Source organism: Dermacentor albipictus, chromosome 1 (genome assembly GCF_038994185.2).
Source record: "Dermacentor albipictus isolate Rhodes 1998 colony chromosome 1, USDA_Dalb.pri_finalv2, whole genome shotgun sequence".
NCBI lineage: Eukaryota > Metazoa > Arthropoda > Arachnida > Ixodida > Ixodidae > Dermacentor > Dermacentor albipictus.
The window spans coordinates 159325515-159345550 of NC_091821.1; the positions used below are offsets into that span (position 1 = coordinate 159325515).

General features: G+C 43.2%; 1 protein-coding gene and 1 long non-coding RNA gene across 2 annotated transcripts in view; one reads left to right on the plus strand and one right to left on the minus strand.

The window, feature by feature from the left end:
* Nucleotides 1-20036, minus strand: part of LOC135910990 (protein O-glucosyltransferase 2-like) — a 54089-nt gene that overhangs the window by 13834 nt on the left and 20219 nt on the right. Inside the window, exons 3-5 of the mRNA XM_065443068.1 lie at nucleotides 15028-15236; nucleotides 8405-8482; nucleotides 8098-8270 (exon numbers count right to left, since the gene is read on the minus strand). Of these exons, the coding sequence (XP_065299140.1) occupies nucleotides 8098-8270; nucleotides 8405-8482; nucleotides 15028-15236 (460 nt within the window). The remainder of the gene's footprint in view (nucleotides 1-8097; nucleotides 8271-8404; nucleotides 8483-15027; nucleotides 15237-20036) is intronic.
* Nucleotides 267-18173, plus strand: LOC135911035 (uncharacterized). The gene is made up of 2 exons (XR_010567193.1): nucleotides 267-347; nucleotides 16501-18173. It is a non-coding gene; the product is annotated as an uncharacterized lncRNA (long non-coding RNA).

The following is a 20036-nucleotide window of genomic DNA, read 5'->3' on the forward strand; positions in this document are numbered from 1 at the left end:
ATGGCAATGGGGTTTCGTTAAGAACACGATGCAACAAAACATACCAATGGCACTATGGCTTCAAGAAAGCCCTTGAGTACAAGGGCTGTTATACATGTGCTAAAAATTACCCGGCCAAATTGTTTTCAGAGTGTCTGTTTCAGCTAAAAGCTCTAAGACTAATTTCAGATTAGAAAGCAGTTCAATGCTAAGAAAAAATGTCGGGTGACGAGGTATATATTCGTGATAGGCAGAAGTGAAATATTTGTGCTCTGTGCTTCTATTGCAGAACACTGAATAAGAATGTGCAGGACTGCGAGATTTTTGCCGCACTTACTACAAGTCGGAGGATTCCCTCCAGTCAAGAGGTAAGAGTGAGTGCCGTGTGTCCTATTCTGAATCGGCAAAGGAGCACTTCGTTATATTGTGATGTTTTCGCCAATATCCGACGCCCTAATTTGGGTTTGATCAAGTGCAGTTTATTGGATATCTGAGTATATCTGTTTCTTCCAATGGTTTTTCAGCTTGTGGCGCAAGTATGGTTTAAGATCTATGGCTGGGATGGGTATGTTTGTGTTTGTGTCACTAAAAGCTACTGAAGTAGCTTTCTCATCAGCAGCTTTAGCTAAGCCTTTTATACCACAGTGGCCAGGTACCCAGCATAGGATGATCACTTGTTTAGCACTATAAGCTGAGCATAGCAATGTATACAGTTCATTAAAGACAGTGTTTTTGTGTTTTTGTACATTCATTAGGGTGCGGGTTACACTCAATGAGTCTGTGAACACCATAGCCCTAGTGAGATTCGTTTGCTTGATGTGCTTTTACTGCAGGGAGTATTGCATATGCTTCCACTGTAAAAATACATGTATGTGGGTTCAATGTACCGGATATTAAAAATGCTGGTCCTAGTGATGCGTAAGCAACACCAGAAGGAGACTTAGAGGGATCTGTGTAAAATTCAGCACAAGAGTACTTCTCCTGAAGCTCAAGAAAATGTGAACGTATGTGTGCCTGTTTTGCTATTTCCGCAAACGAGACGTCACACTCGATAGCCCACCGCTCGCAAGGCGGTGGAAGCCGCGTAGTTGCCATTATGACATTCTCTAAAATTGAGGCGCTCATTTCTTCGGACCGTGCTTCCAACCGGAGAGACAGATGAGGTCCAGTACCTGGGCAGTTACGGAACAGCCTGGCCGTGGATAGACCGCGAATAACTGAATGGCATGGATGATGGAAATCTGATTTCACCTTCAGGGCGTAAGAGAAACTTAAATATGTTCTTTGAAGATGTAGACCATTCGTTGCATTCAGCGTACAGGATTTCTACAGGGCTAGTCCAAAACGCACCAGAAGAGAGACGGATACCCAAGTGGTGGACGGAATCCTGCATCTTCAAAGCACTAGGCGTGTCAGAGTTATACACAATGGCTCCGTAGTCAAGGCGTGATCATATAAGACTTTTGTACAAGCTCAAAAAGCACCTTCTGTCACTTCCCCAAGATGTGCGGGACAAGAGCTTCAGTAGATTCATTGTCTTCAAGCGCTTCATTTTCAAATATTTCAAATGTGGGATAAAAGTTAGTTTAGAATCTAAAATGAGACCTAGAAATTTGTGTTCGTGGCTCACAGATAGCCGGTCTCCATTAAGATCAATAACGGGCTTTGGTATTACACCTCTCTTATTCGAGAGGAGAGTGCACATACTCTTTTGAGGGTTTAGTTTAAAACTGTTCTCCTCTACCCACTTAGACAACTTATTCAGGCCAAGCTGCACTTGTCACTCGCAGATACTAAGATTATATGACTTGTAACCTATTTGGATATCATCTACATATACAGAATAAAAGATTGTATGTAATATGACAGTATGGAGTGAGTTCATTTTTACAAGAAATAGAGTGCAGCTCAGCACTCCGCCTTGTGGCACACCAGTCTCCTGAGTAAATAGACGAGACAAGGACATTACCAATCCAAACACGAAATGTGCAGTTGGACAGATAACTTTGAATCACATTTAGCAAGTTGGCACGGGCGCCCATTCCAGCTAGATCACGAAAGATTCCGAAACGCCAAGTAGTATCATATGCTTTCTCTATTTCTAAAAATACCAATAAAAGAAACTGTTTGTGCACAAAGGCATCACGGATATTTGTCTCAATGCGGACAAGATGATCCGTTGTGAATCTACGTTCCCTGAAGCCGCACTGCAAGGGATCTAGTATCTTGTTGCTTTCAAGAAAATGGGCCAGGCGCCGGTTAGTAATTTTCTCAAAAAGCTTACATAGGCAGCTTGTTAGAGCTATAGGCCTATAGCTGCTGGCCAAAGATGGGTCCTTACCCTCTTTCAGAATAGGAATTATGACTGCTTGCTTCCAGGGAGACGGAATGTAGCTGGCAGAGAATATGTTGTTAAAAAGAGATAGGAGCATTTTGTGTGCTTCGGGGTGTAGGTGTTCAATCATCTCAAACTATTCGATCGTGTCCAGGGGCCGATCTATTACAACTACGTAGTGCAGCCTGAAATTCCGCCATATTAAAAGGATGGTTGTAGGATTCATTGCTCTTGCCTTTCCGATCCAGAGGCAGTCGCTCGGCTTGTTGCTGGTACCTCAAGAATGTATCTGAGTAATGCAATGAACTAGAAATGTACGCAAAATGTGACCCAAGAGAATAAGCTTGGTCCTGAAGAGTATTTCCCTGCGTGTTTACTAATGGGAGAGGATGAGTTTGCCGACCTTTGATTTTATTCACTCTGTTCCACACTCTGTTCCACACTCTGTTCCACACTCTGTTCCAGTCTTTTCTTTCGTCAGTATAAGAGTTAATGCTAGTAATGTATCTTTGCCAGCTTTCCCTTTTGGCATGGCACCGCATTCTTCTACCCTCAGACTTTATTTTCTTGAAAGTGATCAGGCTCTACGTAGTTGGAGAGTCTCGAAGGTGGTTCCAAGCATTATTTTGATTTCTATATGCTTTCCTACACTTGTCATTCCACCATGGAACACGTCGCTTACAGGGCAATCCATTTGTTACGGGGATACATACTGATGCCACATCAACTATAAACGCCATGAAATATGCCACTGCATCACCGATAGAAAGTGTACAGATGTCATTCCAGGACAAATACAGGAGCGCCCTGTATCGTGTCCAGTCGGCACAATCGACTTTCTGCCGGGAGACATGTGGAGAGCACTCATCACCCTTTGTTAGTTTTATGACAATTGGGAAATGGTCCCTCCCGTATGGATTCTAAATCACGTTAACTCCAGATGTGGCAAGAGTGTACTCGATGCAATGCTTAAATGAATCGATAGATTAGAATATATTGTTTGTGAAACTGTAGAATGTAGGATCTGTCCCATTTAGCAGGCAAGCATCTGTAGTGAAGAGGAAGTTTTCTATTAAGCGTCCTCTGGAATCGCAACGATAACCTCCCCAAAGGGTGTTGTGTGCATTAAAATCTCCCACGACACTATAAGGTTCGGGCAGTTCATAGATAAAGCTGTGAAATTCTGTTTTTGAAAGGCGGTAGTTCGGGGGGATGTATAGGGAGGTAATTGTTACAAGCTTATTAAACACCACTGCACTGAGCGCAACGGCCTCTAGGGGCGTTTTAAGCTCTAATTGCCGGAAAGCAACACCCTTATCTACTACTATTGCTACACCGCCTGACGAGGCAAAGGCCTGTTGCGGTCTTTTCGGTAAATGGCATACTGCCGGAGAAAGTTCGTGCGTGAAGGATTAAGATGTGTTTCTTGGACACACAGCACCTTTGGATTGTACTTATGTAAGAGTTCCTTAATATCGTCTTGGCTGTGGAGTAAGCTTCTCAAATTCCACTGTAATATCTGTGTATCCATAATATATGCGTTTTGCGCTGTGCGTCTAAGAGATTGATACAGGATTTGTCTTTCTCGGCGGCGCGCTCGAGCGAGCTGTGCCGTTCCTTGGGCGCTTGAGACGCCGGAGTTGTGCTCGTATCCATCACCTGGTCTGAGGCGGTGGATACTGCCTGCAAAATGGGCACTTTTGCAGGAGCGTTGGGCCGATCTGCACGAGCAGTGGCCCTGGGTCTAACAGGCCTGCGGGTCTGCTGGCCCTCTTTTGTGGGAGCTGGAACAGCGCTGGTTGTTCCAGTCAGGGGGGCTGATGGCGTGACCGCCACCACTCTGTGTGGGGCCTGGGTGGCCTCCAAATAATGTGGTGCTGCCCCCCGGCGCGCCACATCGGTGTAGGAAGGACTGGACTGATTGTTGGAATATAAATGCTTGCATGCCTCAGGGAAAGACAGATTTAGTTTCATCTTGAGTTCTATTATTTGTTTTTCTTTTTTTCACAAGGGGCAGGATCACAAGTAAGCAGGGTGGTCTCCTTCACAGTTGGCACAATGGGTTGCTGAACTGCAAACGTCAGAAGAGTGTTCAATGGAGCTACACTTAGCACAAGTAGCATGCCCTCTGCAGGTTTGTGACCCATGCCCAAAACATCGATGCAGGTTTGGAATGTACGGTCTGACACGAAGCTTGTAGTAACTGGTCTCAATTGATTCAGGAAGAATGTTGGTCCCAAAAGTAATTATTATATGCTTAGTTGGTATTTCTTCGTCATCTCGTCTTATTTTAATCCTTTTTGCACCTTGACAACGTTCTGTTCTTGCCATCCTTCTAGTTGTTCACTTTCACAAAATTCGAGAAGGTCATCTTCTGAGATGACACCGTGCACTGCATTCATTGTCCTGTGTGGGCCTACTGAGACGGGATTGTCCCCAAATGATACAAGTTTCGAGAGCTATTGTGGCATGTCGCGAACTTTGAGAAGAAGATCGCCGCTTCCCATCTTTGTTACTTTATAACCTGGGCCTATTGCTTCAGTGAGCCATTTGCCAACAAGAAACGGTGAGATCATTCGGACTGTCTTAGTCTCGTGCTGACTGTGAACAACATGGTATTTGGGAAAGGACTCTTTCGGTTGCATAAAAAAGCTGAATGGTTCATCGGTGCGCCCCCTCTCCAGGGAGCGATCAAGCAGTGGGGGAAAAGCGTTTGCCATACAAAGTTGGAAAATTCAGCGGTGATGGTGGCCGCCTACCACCGAGCCCAACAAGGGGACGCTACATGATCGGGAGAATACCTGCAGACGCCAGCCATGCATCGCCGCTATAACTTAATATAAACTTGAATTAAACTTGAAAGGAGCAGTTACGTCAGCAAGAAAAATTTTTTGCACCAACATCTCAACTATACAATTAATCGCTAAAAAATAGCTTTAACTTCTGAGAGCCTGGAATAGCATTTTTGTTTTGTCAGATATTGAAATCCATCCCAATGCTGTTTTCAAAGCAGCAGTTGGGGCACCTTCCAGATGCCATTACTCCTGAGACAGGTGTTTTGAGAGAAGCAATAAGGTCAAAGAATGGTTAATAGAAACAAAATAATTTGGTTCAATCAAAGAGAAGATGCAAGATCATAATAATCATAAATGTCAAGAAAAAGATAAATACACAAAGGTGAACACCAGACATTGGTAATTGTTTGCAATGTTTATGGTCAGCAGAAACTTATGCAGCCAAAGAAAATTGACAAAGAATACTACTGCCTTTATGTGGCACCTTGTTTGCATGTTCACATGTTAAATTTTCATAAGCAATAAACCAATTAGCTTGTAGCAGCATTAACGTTGAGGAAGATGAGGAGAATGGCAGCTGGCTAAGCCGATCCCCCGCGTTGGGTACGTGCCATCGTAGAAGGATATCCTATCCTATTCTATCCAGGCTAGGGACAGGCCATTGCCTATGAAGCGAAGTGGGTGCATGGCTCAGATCAAGAGTGGCCAGCACAAGGTGGCCGGGGAGATTTACCCACCGAGAAATGACCGTCAGCTAGGGCCTTCTGCTCAGTAAAAATATACTCCTTTTTATTGTGGCTCATTGTCATCACTGATTTTGCCCGCCACAAGCTCAAACACCAACTCTGAGGGAGTTTTCTGTAATTTCAACATTTCCTTCCTCAGCTACTGTCTATAAAGAATGCTTTGGAGCACAGTACTCTTTGTAATAAAACAATACACTAACATTGTTATTGACTGTTATTTTTTTAAGCACACTGCAAATCCAAAGTGCAAGGGGGACAAGGAGAAGGATGTAGGAACAGAAGTGCAGCTAAATAATAAGAGGCATTTGGCTGCCTGCAGTATGTGATGTTACACATGAAAACCAGTGACACTTTCCAGTAAGAACTCTCTGCAGCTCACTCTCTCTTTTGCTCTCTCACATGCATACACACACATAAAAAATTAACAGCAGAAATACCTCTAGTATCACAATGAAAAATCTTGTGGCAAAAAGCAGAGTGGGCTACAATTTTTACACAGCTTTTCATGACGATCTAGAAATAGAATTCCTTGTTTAATGAATAAGCCAAAGCCTGATTCTGTTATATTGAGGCACTATCTCCATCAGTAACTGAGAACACATCCTAAAAGGTATGCAGTCTCTTTAATCTGTACAAAAGACAAATGCTGCCTGCTACGATCAACACATAAAGCTTACAAGATGAGAATTTGTAATCAGCATGTCTAAGCACAAAGCCCAAAATGTAGGAATACATTGTGCTGGTGAAAGATAAAAGAGCAGACTGCAGATGGAACGCAAGTGCTTACTTGCCCACTTTTATGATTTTATCATAAAAAGCTAAATTTTTTAGCTTGTTTGGGATTGCAGTGCTGACACAAATAATTTTACATTTTTAATTTGCATCCAGTCTGAGGCAAAACTATTCTTAAAAAACTACAAATACAATTGCCAACCAATTTTTTAAGAGCATAATTTTTCAGACCCGCTCAATTATTTGGGCGTACATGCGACAGTGCCACCCACTCATAGAATGAATGTAATGGCAACTGAAATTTCAGCTGCCAGCATGTGAATATTCTGCGAATAAATTTGATGAACATATCTATTTTTCTGAGGAGCTGATCATTTTTGCTGCAAATATAGAGCAGAGCAATCTTTCAGTGTCTTTACAGAACCCAGTCAGTCAATTTTTTTATAAACAGTCAACATCTGAAGTAATAAAACAATTTCAGTACTTTCAACGAAATGTAGTGTTTCTTGTCTTCAATTGACGTACTTTTCAAGTTTCAAGGTAGGCAGGCCTACAGGCGACATGCCCCGGCTACAGGGAAATTCGGACTCTTTGTGGCACCTGCATTTTGTAAGCTTGCAGAGCCTACAACACACACTACACTGGCTGTTCCAAACTTCCTGTAATGATCAAAGTGTCTACTGCAGTCTAATATGCAACAGGACGGCAGCTACACGTGGAACAGTGGCTGCACAAACAGGTAAATTTTCTGAGAAGCGTAATGAGACAGCAACCAGGAGCCTTCTTGCCTTCTATTTGCCTGCTCTCTCACCTTTATCCTACCAAGCTTCCTGTCAGAGTGCCCAACCAGCTTCTAATTTCTGTTCACACACTTTACTAGACAAACTGTAAAGGCTAGAATGAAAGCAAGACATTGCCGAGAAGTGTGGTCTTATCTCAATGCAGATTTAACACACAATACCAGATGTCTACACTGCAATATTGCTCAATATTCTGCAATAACATTGTGGAAGACAGCCTGGAGCAATGCAAACATCTGCTTTAATGGGCACAGTGTTTCGCACATGGAGCAATGTGCCACGTTCCTTATCAGCCATATTTTGCAAGGAAGGAACCTGATACGACCAATTCTGAGCACAATCCCTCAATAAATGGCAGAAACCACATGTATAAGACAACTGACTTGTTAGCATCCATACAAGCATAGTTGTCAACATGTTGATGTCACTATGATGCTTTTCACCAAGTTCAGCGGTAGCTTTATTTGTAAACACCCACTAAGCAAACACATGACTTTACCAGAACTGACAAGATGGCTGCAAAAATGTAAAAAAAAAGAACTCCACAAGAATTATTGGCTGCTTTTTAAAATGGACAGCAGTAGACATGAATGCTAAGCTAGGTCTAATAACCCTTGATCAAAACATAAATAAGAAATAGAGACTACATAACAGCTAAGGTACCTTTCAGCACTTACTTGCAACAGAAAAAAAAAATTCGAAACTCTTACCTGCCCATCATTTCAAGAGATGATTCTGTTATGTCATATGTGGGCATTACAATATCAGTGCTGCTTTTAGAGCCACACCATGAAAAGAAAGGAATGCGGACTCCAGTGTGACTCTTCTGCTCAAGTGGCCAGTCACCAAGGTTCACAAGCATTTCAACGTCCGGAAGAAGCACCTAAACAAAGTCATACCAAACTTCAGTTACTTAGTTCAGTTTTCATTTCTAGCAATGTTTAAAAAAATGTTTGCACTGCTGCATAAATATTGCAAAGATCATAAAGCACTACAAAACAATGGAAATAAGTTCACCTTTCTAGCAAGAGACAACAGTATCTGGTCCATGAACATGTTGAACCCAACATGCTGTCCATAGCATTTTCGGTAGACCTAGAAAAAAAAATAACAGCTACAAATGTGAAGAGCAGAAAAAAACTATACTAAACAGTAATGTGTAATTTCAGGCTCTAGTAGGCTTACAAATGAAAAAGAAGTTCGGAGTTGTAGCATGATAGTGAGGCCAGTATTGTTCACTGATCGTAAACCAAAATAGTAGCCATGAGAGACAGTCTCAGTGACACTCAATGCCTAACCTTCAATTCAACTTTTTACAGAAACAAAAATATTTTTTCCGTAATTTATCATATAGCAGTTTACTGTGTAATTGCAGTATGCAGCCTGAATGCCTTGACAATGCAAGAAAAAAATTGTATCAGACATTCATTAAAGAAGAAAAAAATTAGAAAAAGTTTTGCAAGTATCTAATTTTCAGGCCAATGGTCAATGGCACCTGATGGAGAATAGAAGTATACTGTAGAGGAGTGCATATGCCATCTCGAAGGCCTGGGTCTGGCAAGCCCATGGGCTGGGCTCAGGCAGCCCAGCATATATTTAGTCAAGCCTGGGTCGGGCTGGCATTGGAGCCCAGTTTAGGACCGAAATTCTTGCTTTGTGCCCTACTTCCAAGAGAAAGATTACCCAAAGGTCCACATGCTGTTCTGCCACTGCGCACAGTGATTGCTCATCAAGTTAGCGAATGTGTAAAATATTGAAGATGAAGCCACAATCTTTCAGCCGAGCTGAGTGAGAAGCAAAGCTCAGCTTGCTGCATCTGCCTTTGCTTACGACATGTTCCGAAGCTGCCGGTTGGCTTTAAGTGGTTGTTTACCGCTTGCCCAACACTTGTTGGGTGCTGTGCAAGGCAGGTCGGATGAGTTCCAACACAGAAAAGGAAGCACCGTAATTGTCGCCACATGAATGAGGTTAAGTTCCCCACGAAGCGCTGCACAGCGGTCTTGACTGTTGTCATTGCCCTGCGGAGTCGTGGGAACTGGACAAAGGCTACAAAGGCATACGCCACCAGCGCTTCTTTCAAACTTAATTGCCAGATGGAGGAAGCGTTCCTTGCAAAGGCTGTCACACATGGTAGCGAGTCGCCTGTATGCAACCAGCTACACTGCACGTTTTCAAGTGTGTCGTTTGCTTGAGAGCCCATGAGTCTGGCTAACGTGCAGATCCCAAAATTGGAAAGGAAATGCTACTTTAATTTGTCCATATTTGTGTATCTTGTTGTCTTTAACATGAAGCTACCATGTAAGAAGTGGCCAAAGGAAAGAAGAACTAGGAGAACTGAACAGAGGGGAACAATAGGCATAAAAGAAAGAAAACCTGTTCACTTTTTCTAGCTGATAGTTCACGTTAGTGCAGCATGTTTGTCAAGCCCCTTGTGATCGGTAGTCTCAGCCTTATAATCTATGATGCTGAGAGGCACAGAAGTACAATTCTTTGTAAATCGAACCTGAACCCAGCATCATCTTCTATCATCATCAACTACCTGTGTCTTACATGCATGGTGCCTACGATGGCGAAGGGCAGCACTCAAGACTTGAGAGCTGCACTGGAAGAGGGCCGCTATAAACTGGTGCGAAAATCCAATGTCAGAACCAGGGTGTCTACGAAGTTGACATTATCAAATTTCCCGAGTTTCCCAGGTTTTCCCCGAGTTCCTTTGCAACATTCCCTGAGCGACACAGACCTTTGTTTTATATCAAGATTGTCTGACACCATGTCACCCGTTACTGTCACTCTCTAGTAAGCATAATAAATCATTTAAAAAAAACGACCTAATTAAGTTTGAATAGTGACGAGTATTATTTATTTTCTTCAAAAAGAAAACAGAAGGATTAGTAAAATGAACGGTGAATAAAATATCTTCGAAAAAAAAAATCGTAAGGCCCATTGCAAATCAAGTCGAACATTTTCAAGCACAAATAAAAAAAAGATGCATAGAGAAGCAAATATTTTCGAATATGAGCTATTTGAAAAAAAAAACTATCAACTGATAACAAGCTCATTGGTATGGGACCAGAACTTTGTCACAAATGAGTTTCTCTCTCAGCAGCTAGAAAGTCAAGATCAACTGTCCCGACATACTCTCAGCCCGCTTTCACTGCTTTAAAAGAGTTTATTTTGGTTTGGATGATTCAAGGGACACCTGCATCTCGGCATCAGCCAACACTTTGTTTTTTGAGCTCAAATTTTTTCAAAGAAGCGGCGGCATCGCCTTTCTTTCCCATTCATTTCTCAATTTCCCATCCATTCAGCTCAAGCTCCTTCAAAGAGTATGAAGGAAAAGAATAGGCGACAGGATGAACGTTATCGGCAACTTATGACACAATTACGCATGAAAACTGATTCCTCGTCACTGGACCAGATCTTGCATACACTCTCGCTTCTACTCGCCCAGAGGGTGGAATGTGAGTGGCAAGCTCAGCTAAGACAGCTCAGGAGCTGTCTACCCAAAAAAAGGCCTTTGCATCGAAACCCTGTGCACACGACAGAACATAGCGCACATCCTGTCACCTGTCCTTTTCCTTCATACTCGAAAGTTGCGCTAAAGCAAGACAAGAATATAAAGCACTAATTCGCCCATTCAGCAATACTTTTAACTTAATTCCTTCAAAAAAGCGGAGGCAAACTTCCTTTCCCATTCATTCCTCAACATGTCGGTCCTTTGTTCCCATCCTCCTTCAGCAGCGCATTCGCCTCACGGACCATTTGAAGCATCCTCTTGGTCAGTTGTATAGCCAACGTTCAATTTTTTGGACTCCCCAGGGACGGCAAAAACGTAAAAAAAAAAATATCAATGCATGTCTTTTACTGCCCCTCAAATCGCCATAGGCATGTCCAAAAAAGCTATGAAGGCCTGTCAGTACACTTATTAGGCATATCGGTGCTCGTACTGTGACAGGAAATGGTGGATGCACGCATGTGTAATTAAGGAATACATACTGCGCCCGTGGCAGTAGCCCCTTCTCACGCTTGTTACACTTCACTGCAATACTTTTGCGTATGCTTCACCAAGTAACATTTCTGTACGGAGGCGAAGCTGACTTTCGGGAACCGGCATTACGCAACGCACCGTGCTCTCCAAGCTTCTAAGCCAATCGCGAGGACCGCGAAGGTCGAGCCCGTGCCATTGCTGAAAGCAGCGAATTCTTTCAATAAAAAACACAGCGCCCAATGGCAAGAAGCTTAATAGCGAATGTCGAAGCAGCTAGGCCTAACGTTGCCGCAGTGGTGACTACGGCTGCCAGCAGATGATGATGATGATGCAACGCGGCTTCACCCTTTGCAACGAGCAGGCGTGTCAATTGCATGCCCTAGCCATGAAAAAAAAGGGGGGGGGAGACACAAAAACAAAACAAAAATCAGAAATAAATAAACAAAACAGTAAACAAACTCCACGCAAAGGGGGGGGGGAATTAAGGGCCACAGTGGTGCACACAATACTCAACACTTGAGCGCTGAAGGCACCACTTGGTCAGCACTTCAGCACTGGTGTCAACTGCCCCATTTGTGTCCACGTAACCCAATGAAACTTCAAGCCTTTTCACCTCCGTTCGCCAATACGGGGCCGCCTAGTTGGTTGTAGTTCAACACCACGTGTTCGATCGTTTCGTCTACACTTCTGCATGCATGGCAACACACTATCATAGCAATGTCACACATTTTCACGTGCACGAGCGTCCAAAGGGCTCCCGCCCTCACCTTGAACAACAGCGCACTTCCCAAGCCGTTCAGCGCACAGTGGCAATGTTGCGTTTGTGTTGACAGTATAGGGCGAGTGTTGACTTGTAATCTTGTTCTCACTCCCTGCATCCCTCCTCTTCAGTCACTCGTAAGTGCACGTCATGTGCATAAGCCTGTCCACCCTCTGCATTCAGTGGTATCTTGAAAAAACCAAGCAGCTTCTCCAATCGGTAGACACCCCTCACCCACGCCGTATGAAGCCATGTGACCGTCAGATATTTGAGCACATGCCATGCCCATCGATCTCGCTGCATGAAGAGCAGGCGCCCGCGAAATGTCAGCTTACTGGCCGCCTCCCGCACTTCAAAGCTCAACCACCCCACGTCCTGTTGCACTGCTTCGTTAGCCACTTTCCCATGACAGCTGGGCACAACACGTCCCACCTCCCCTTGCTGCTGCTCAAGCCATCCACAGGTGCTGGCGGACAAAGAAACAACAGCGTTGGCAAATGACAGGCTGGGTACGTGCACGACTTTCCATAACTCTCACACCATGATGTACCGATTACACCCCCCCCCCCCCAAACAACAGCAACACAATATGCACTGGGCCCCGTGTCCGTTGAGGTGAAGTATTTCGTCATGGATGTCATACATATCTGCTGCCGTGGACAGCTGCACACCAAGATATTTGTACACAGATTGGTGGACCAGCTGCTCTCCATCCGAGGCTACCGAGATGTCACCGGTAGAGTCACCCGCAAGTTGGACCATCACAATCTTTTTGGTGCTGAAGTGAAGCCCTAGACCAGAGATCTTCGAATGCCAGATATCTAGCTAGGTTTGAAGGTCCTGTGCACACTCTGCCATCACCACTAGGTCATCTGCATAAGCCAAGAACGGCAGTTTGTTGTTCTCGTCTATCCCCGTGGTGGTGTACCTAACGCGGAAGCCGAGGCCCACGTTCAAAAGCTTTCTTTCACTGCTGGTGACATAAATGATGCACTGCAATGGCGATGGCAGGTAACCTTGAGGAAGACCCCTGACCACTGTGACAGGCTCGGACTCAACAGAACCAAAGTGTGCCGTGATGGTGTTCCCTTTATACAAACATCGTACTACTGACAACGCTTCCAGCAGACCCAAAGCGGCAAGGCAGTTGCATGTGCATAGGCATAGTTGCATGTGCAAGGCATAGGTGCATGTGGTACACTGTCATAAGCCTTCTCGATATCAAGGAAGCAGCATAGCAGAGACCGTCTGCATGCTAGAGTGCCGGTTCGAGGTGGCGAGATCAAAGTGGCGGTGGTGGTGGCTTTGGTTAATGCCATTTTGGACCTGTGCTGACAGCAAAAAGTCCGGAAAATTGGATGGCGAAAGGTTCTTGTGCCTGAAATTTCAGATGTTCTTATACAATGACTCTATGGGGTACGTGGTGGTGCCGCGAAGCCATGCGAATTATTGGGCATGTCCCAAAAATTGGGCATCCGGAAAATCACTCGTTGATTCTACACTGCAATTTCTCCAGCCGACGACAAAGCGTCAAAGACAATTCCTTACGATTCCTCTCTGTTACTCGAGCCAGCATTAGTGTGACTTTTGTTTCCTTTCAATAAAATTACAGCTAATTTTCTCTGATAGAAGCAGAAATTCCCTGAGTATTTCCAGACTATTCAAAATTTCTGAGAATTCCCAATTTCCTCGGTTGGTAGACACCCTGCAGAACTGCCGTGTAGGACAAGTTGGATCTTGTGGTGAACAGCACAACACTGGCACCTTTGGAATGTGCGCGATGCATAGCTTGAAAATCCTTCCTTGCCTATGCTTCATCAACTAAGCATCAACTTGCCTATAGTTTGAAATTTATCTATTTGCTACACTAAATTTCAAACTATAGGCAACAGCACTTAAGTTATTTTTCATTGGGTTGCATACTTTTTTTGTTATTGGGTTCTCAATAATTTTATAACCTCCTTTTTCTTTTCACTCATTTCTTTCGTTCTTTATCTATATACTTATTCTTTTTTTTTTCACAAGCACCATTTCCTGCCACCACTTTCATTCTCTTTCAGGGAGACGATAGTTTACTGACCTCCAGCATAGCACATAATCAACCCCCCCCCCCACTCTGTTGTCGAGGCACCCTCCACAAAAAGAGTAGCCCACAGTGACACATCAACCGGCTGACACACGGTGCTACCTCACATTCCTCCACCAATGTTCAGTAGCACGCCTTTCAATTCTACACCCTCGCCGCTAACACACTCTTGGTCATTGCCTCGCCCACCCACCTTACCCTCTCCCCTATTTAGAAGAACCGTACCCATATATACTGTGCCGAGGAGAGCACGTCGCCTTGAAAAAGACAAGTCCACTTGCCGAAATGTTGGCTCCTGCTTTCACCTTGTTCTCATTTTGCTCATCATAAAATGGAAATGTCTGATAAATAGAAAGCAGGTTGAAACCTGCTGACTGGAGCATTTGGAATGTTACCAGCTATCTTGGCAGTGGCAAGATGTGAAGATTATGTTCAAGACCATCGTAACAGCAGCAATGCAGATGTCAAGAAAGATGTTGACAAAGACTATACTTCAATGATGTTGCAATAGAGGCCATTGAACTGTGTTTACTGGTATACTATAGAAGATTGTGAATTTTACGCCCCCGGTTATGCCCCTCCCCTCCCAACTTTCACATTAGTGCTCAATAAATACATTTATGAAACTGGCCATCAGTTTCAAAACTGTGTCACAACACTTATTTACATATGTCCAAAAACTCTCTAAGATGAATTTTCTTCAACTTGCACTATTAATGTACCTATACAAAGCCCAATTGCACAGAACTTTGGTTTGTGAGACAGGTCATGCACTTGCTTAAGGTGCGTCAATGCAAAATACTGACCTTGTTTTTAATAACAGCATAATGGCAGAAGCTAACAGAACCAGGATGATCAAATCGTCGAAGGGCTTCACGAAGCATTTTCTTCATGTCTATCTCTTCAAACCATGCCAGATCCCTAAGGATTTGAGGATCCACTGTTGGACATTTTGTCTGCAAAAGCCACTTGTTAAAAGGAGCAGGACAACTGCAAGCATCATGGTGGAGGGGTCCTACAGAGAAAAGGTTGAACTGTATGAATCCAAGTCCTTAATTACACAAAGACACAAGGTACTGTCAGACAACCCATGAAAGAGAAAGAAAGCAAATGAACCAAAATCATGATTAAAAAGAAATCAGATTTAAAAGCTGATGAAAAAGTTGTCACTTGAGTGCTGTATCGCACGGTGTTGGCGGTAACACGTTACAAGTAACAGCGTTGCCTGCAATGCATTAATTTTTTTGGCAACTTAGCAACATATTCATAAACTTTTTTTAACTGTTACGAATAACATACAGATGTTAACATTTTTCAGTAACGTGAAATAAAATGCATGGGTGCACTCTGGTAACCTTTTTTTGGCACTTTTCAAAAAGTGCCAGCACCTCTGCAGCAAGCAAAGACAATTGACGCAAGCACCTGACCTAATCAAGGCCCACTGCAGGACCTACTTACTGCACCTGGCTGTTACAAGATGGAATTTGGAATTACACTTTTAAGGCTGTGATTGTTATCAATACCTTGCTAGAGAAGGGACACAAACTATAATTTATTTCTTCTAAATTTGGAATTCCCAGGCTGCAGAAGCCTCATGAGCCCAAGTTCATAGTGGAATGCTGCAAGATATATAAATTCTAAGAATACTTCTTGCAGCTTCTTGGTGCAACATTGTTTTTATACTGCAAGTCATGAAGCCCATGTGCTGCACATAACACACTTTGCAAGGTAACAACCACAGCATTTACGTGCTACCAACACTTGAAGTTCTCATCAGAAGATTAAGCATGGTCACATTACTGGATAACAGTACATTTTTATGGACCTCTAAGTGTACCTTGGGCAGAACCCATAGGAGGCAAGTTTGTGACACACATATGTGCATGAAGGAAAGCTAATGGACTGTTTCCTTGTATAAAAGCTAAAGTCAGTGATAAAAGCTGTGCAGCTGTGCTTCACACGTCATGCAAACGTGTCTTGCATATTCACTAGTAGCAATATTCACACATTCCCCTCTATCCTGTTTTTGATTGTAGAGGCCCACATAGCAGCAATCGAAGATTATTGCTCATTTTGAATTCCCCTGCAGAAGTTAGTGTACGATACCACATGTTGGAAGAAGCATCATTTACCAACATTATACCACTTTGATCATTTTCAATACGCAAGAGCAAAAGCATGTAAAATCGCCAGTTGGATATTATCCGTATGTGATGGTACTTTACAGTGTCTGGCTTTAAAAAGTAGCTCTGCTATAATGCTGGTGTTTGCTGATGCAGGTTCAATGCTGTATGGATGAGGTCCTTATCTGACGGTTGCGGCTACATTGCTAACAAGGTTCAAGTTGTCCTGGATTGTTAACAAAACGAAGAGAAATGCAGTCCTGAAGACCATCTAAAGCGAGCTGTTAAGATATTCTTGAATTGTGCACACTGGAATGCGACGGTACAGCAACTCCACAACTCCAGCGCAAACGGAGGATGACTACTTCTTTGGGAACGTCTTTTTGAATTAATAGTGATTTCTCGATGCCACTTGAGGATGAGGAGCTTTCTAGGTACCTTTTAACGTCGTGTAATATTGCGGTGAGTGAGCTCAAAGAAAAATTTCCACAAGTTAACAATATCTTCCTGAAATTAAGTACAGCTGTCCCATCCAGTGCATCTGTCAAGCCCTATTCAGCATGTGTGTGAACATATTTACTAAGAAACGAGGCAGGTTGTAATTAATTAGAAAGCAGGATCGCCAACTGGGTGAGTTGATAAGGTGTCATAACGAAAAAGAAAGAGTGCAAGTGGAACAGAGGTTAGGTCATGAAAATGCATACAGGAATGTTTCTTCATAACAATTAAGTAGTCGTCAACATATCTAAATATTTGCATTACAGGCATGTCTACTAACTTAGCAGAAATTACATTGTGAACCGAGGATTAAAAAATGTCACATAAAATGGGGGCGATGGCTGATCCTATACAGATGCCAGTGCGTTGGATGTAGAATTGGCCATCATGCATTTCATCATGCATTTTCATGACGCGGTCGAAGAAATTTTGAACTTGCTCATCAACTCATCGGGAGGACTTAAGTTCACGTATGAATTGCCAATTAACAACCGTATTCAGTTTCTAGATATTAACCTCTGTTTTTCTTTGGACGAGCACGTATTCTGGGGATATCATCCCAGATCTAAGAAAACCTTGTTGCATTATGACAGCGCACACTCTAAATTGATTAAGAGAGGCATAGCAACAACGTGCATTAAGGCAGCACTTAGTAAGTCATGTGAGCATGAGTGCGATCATAGTTTTTTAAATCAGATATCGCGACTACAGAACGCAGGCTTTCCCAGTTCTGTGATCACTTCAGTATGCGAAGCCATTTTGCAGAAAGAGAAAAGAAGTTCCGACGCTTCCCAAGAAGAAAACAAAGACAAAAGACAAGCGCACGTGGTGTCATACCTACACAGGTTGTCTCACAATCTGAAGAAAGTTTCCAAAAGACATAATATTACTTTGGTTTTCAGTGCCCCGTGTAAGTTGTCCTCGATATGCAATCGCATGAACAAGCGCGAAAGGCACCTGTGCACCACTAATCATAAAACTCGTTTCACTGAGTGCAGGCGCAATGTCATCTATCAAATACCGCTCAGCTGTGGGAAATCTTATATAGGTCAAACGGGACAGTGCTTCGATGAAAGAGCTCGTCAGCACAGCACTAACCTAAAGAATGGCTATGGGAGTCATTTAGTTGGACACTGTAACAAGTGTCAATGCACCCCCATATTTGAAAAGACAAAATTCATAGGGAAAGGAAAGAGTAAGAAGGAAAGGGAAATAGTAGAGGCCTTTCATATGAGAAAGGAAGGCGATAAATGTGTAAGCACTCCCTCTCTTGCCTTGTCGGGAAAATAAATCACATTTTTGGAAGAAAGATTAAAATGTTGATTTGCAGATGTTTTTGCGACTGATGTGCGCATGCCTATGCTGAAGAAAGTATAAATGTCCGGTGAATTTCAAATAAACTTCCAGTTGGCAGTCAGCGCTTGTCTGTGGTATTTGTTTCCTTGTGTCCTCGTCTTTTTCGCGCTGTTTCACCTCAGTTCTAAAGATAAAAGTTTGCCATATGTAAAATAAGACCTTTAAAAATATTGTTCATCAGGGTTAATGTAATAAAGACTCACTGTCTAAAATTTCTGCGCATGGAGTAACCAAAAATTAATGCATGTTACTTTTTTTTGTCTTTGGTAATGGTTAGAGGCCGGATTATATGCAGACGTCTATTTGTTCCCGTGCACCAGGGCCCCACACTTTTGGTGTATGAGCATGAATTATGGGTTAAGTGGCTTAGCAGCGACATAACAGTGCCTATAAATGCCTATTTCTGTCGTTTACACTTACATATGCCTATCTTTTACTTCTGACACCGAAAAAATTATTTTTCGGAATTATACAAATGCATCTGGTGCCTTCGGGTTGCAACAGTAATTATATTGATGCTCCTCATTTAGCCCGGCCGCAGCTGCGCATGGCGCGGATGAGCACAGCCCCATCCACCCTATCTTGGAAGCAATCTGCGATGGGTGCAAATGCTACGCAAGACAAGAAGGCTGGTGGTTTCGTGTGTACTGCGTTCTCGCATGCCCAATGTGCGGTAAAGCAAGAAACAGCACAAAGGAGTATTCACTCACCACAGCTGCCACTCTTCGTCATGCTAGCGTTGTGACATCATGTGTCTGCGGTCATCGAATGAGATCTGTTCATGTTTGCCTGTGAGCGCGTGACACCATGCTTGTTAAATTATTTAGCAAGTGAATGTTTACGGCAATTTATGTGGCCGACAAAACTACGAACCATACTTATTGTAGTTATCTAATACATTGCTGTCGCAATCAATGCTTTACCTTTCGAGCGAACGTAAGAATTTTTTTGCTTTGAAAGCACATTGGCTACCTTTTTTCACAACACCTAGCAGCATTAGCAGCCACTGCTACTAATGGCAACGCACATGGCAATGTGAGTTAGAAAATAGGCACCTACATTGACAATGTTAGTCGAACTTGTGGGGGCCTGTGACCAGCTACCAGATACTGGTTAGTGTGGCCAGAGAAATAGAGCCTCCAAAAGGACTCTTTTCAGCTTTGCTTCAACATCTGTGCTTGCATTCACGTTGTGTATCTTAACTATGCTTTGATTATGCTATTCCAACAAAAGCCTTCCTTAAACGTCACTTTCTTTAAAAAGGGGGATGCCACTTTGTTATGCTGCAGTCGGTTATTTGAGAGAGAAAGACATGGAACTTAACAAATGTGTACTACTGACTGCATCTAAGAGAGACTGTTGACGGAAGAGTGCACTGTGCATGTGTTAGGTGGAAGTGTGCAAAGTTCACAGGAAGTACTGTCAACTGCAGTTATGAGGCCACTTTTTTTCGGCTCCTCCACTCTTTTGTGGCTTTGGAAACAACCAGCCAATGGCGGTCCCCCCCTCCTGAACTCCCAATAAACCAGCAGCACTGCCTTGCATTTTTTATGTAAGCGTACATGTAAAGAGATATTTGGTCTTCTGCTCCAGCGTTTGATCATAAGAAAAACACATGGTGAAGAATAAAGTCAGCAATATATAAAAAGCACCTAAGGGGTCCCTGAAATGATTTGGACAAATTTTGTAGATGCATAGGATACAGCTACAATAAAACATTAGTGCCACAATTTAAGTGAACCATCTCATATTAAGAGAGCTACAGACGATTGCAAGTTGCGCGAGTTCAAGCGAGCGTTCTGCCGCAGCGCCGAGCGTGTCCAGTATTCCTGTAAATG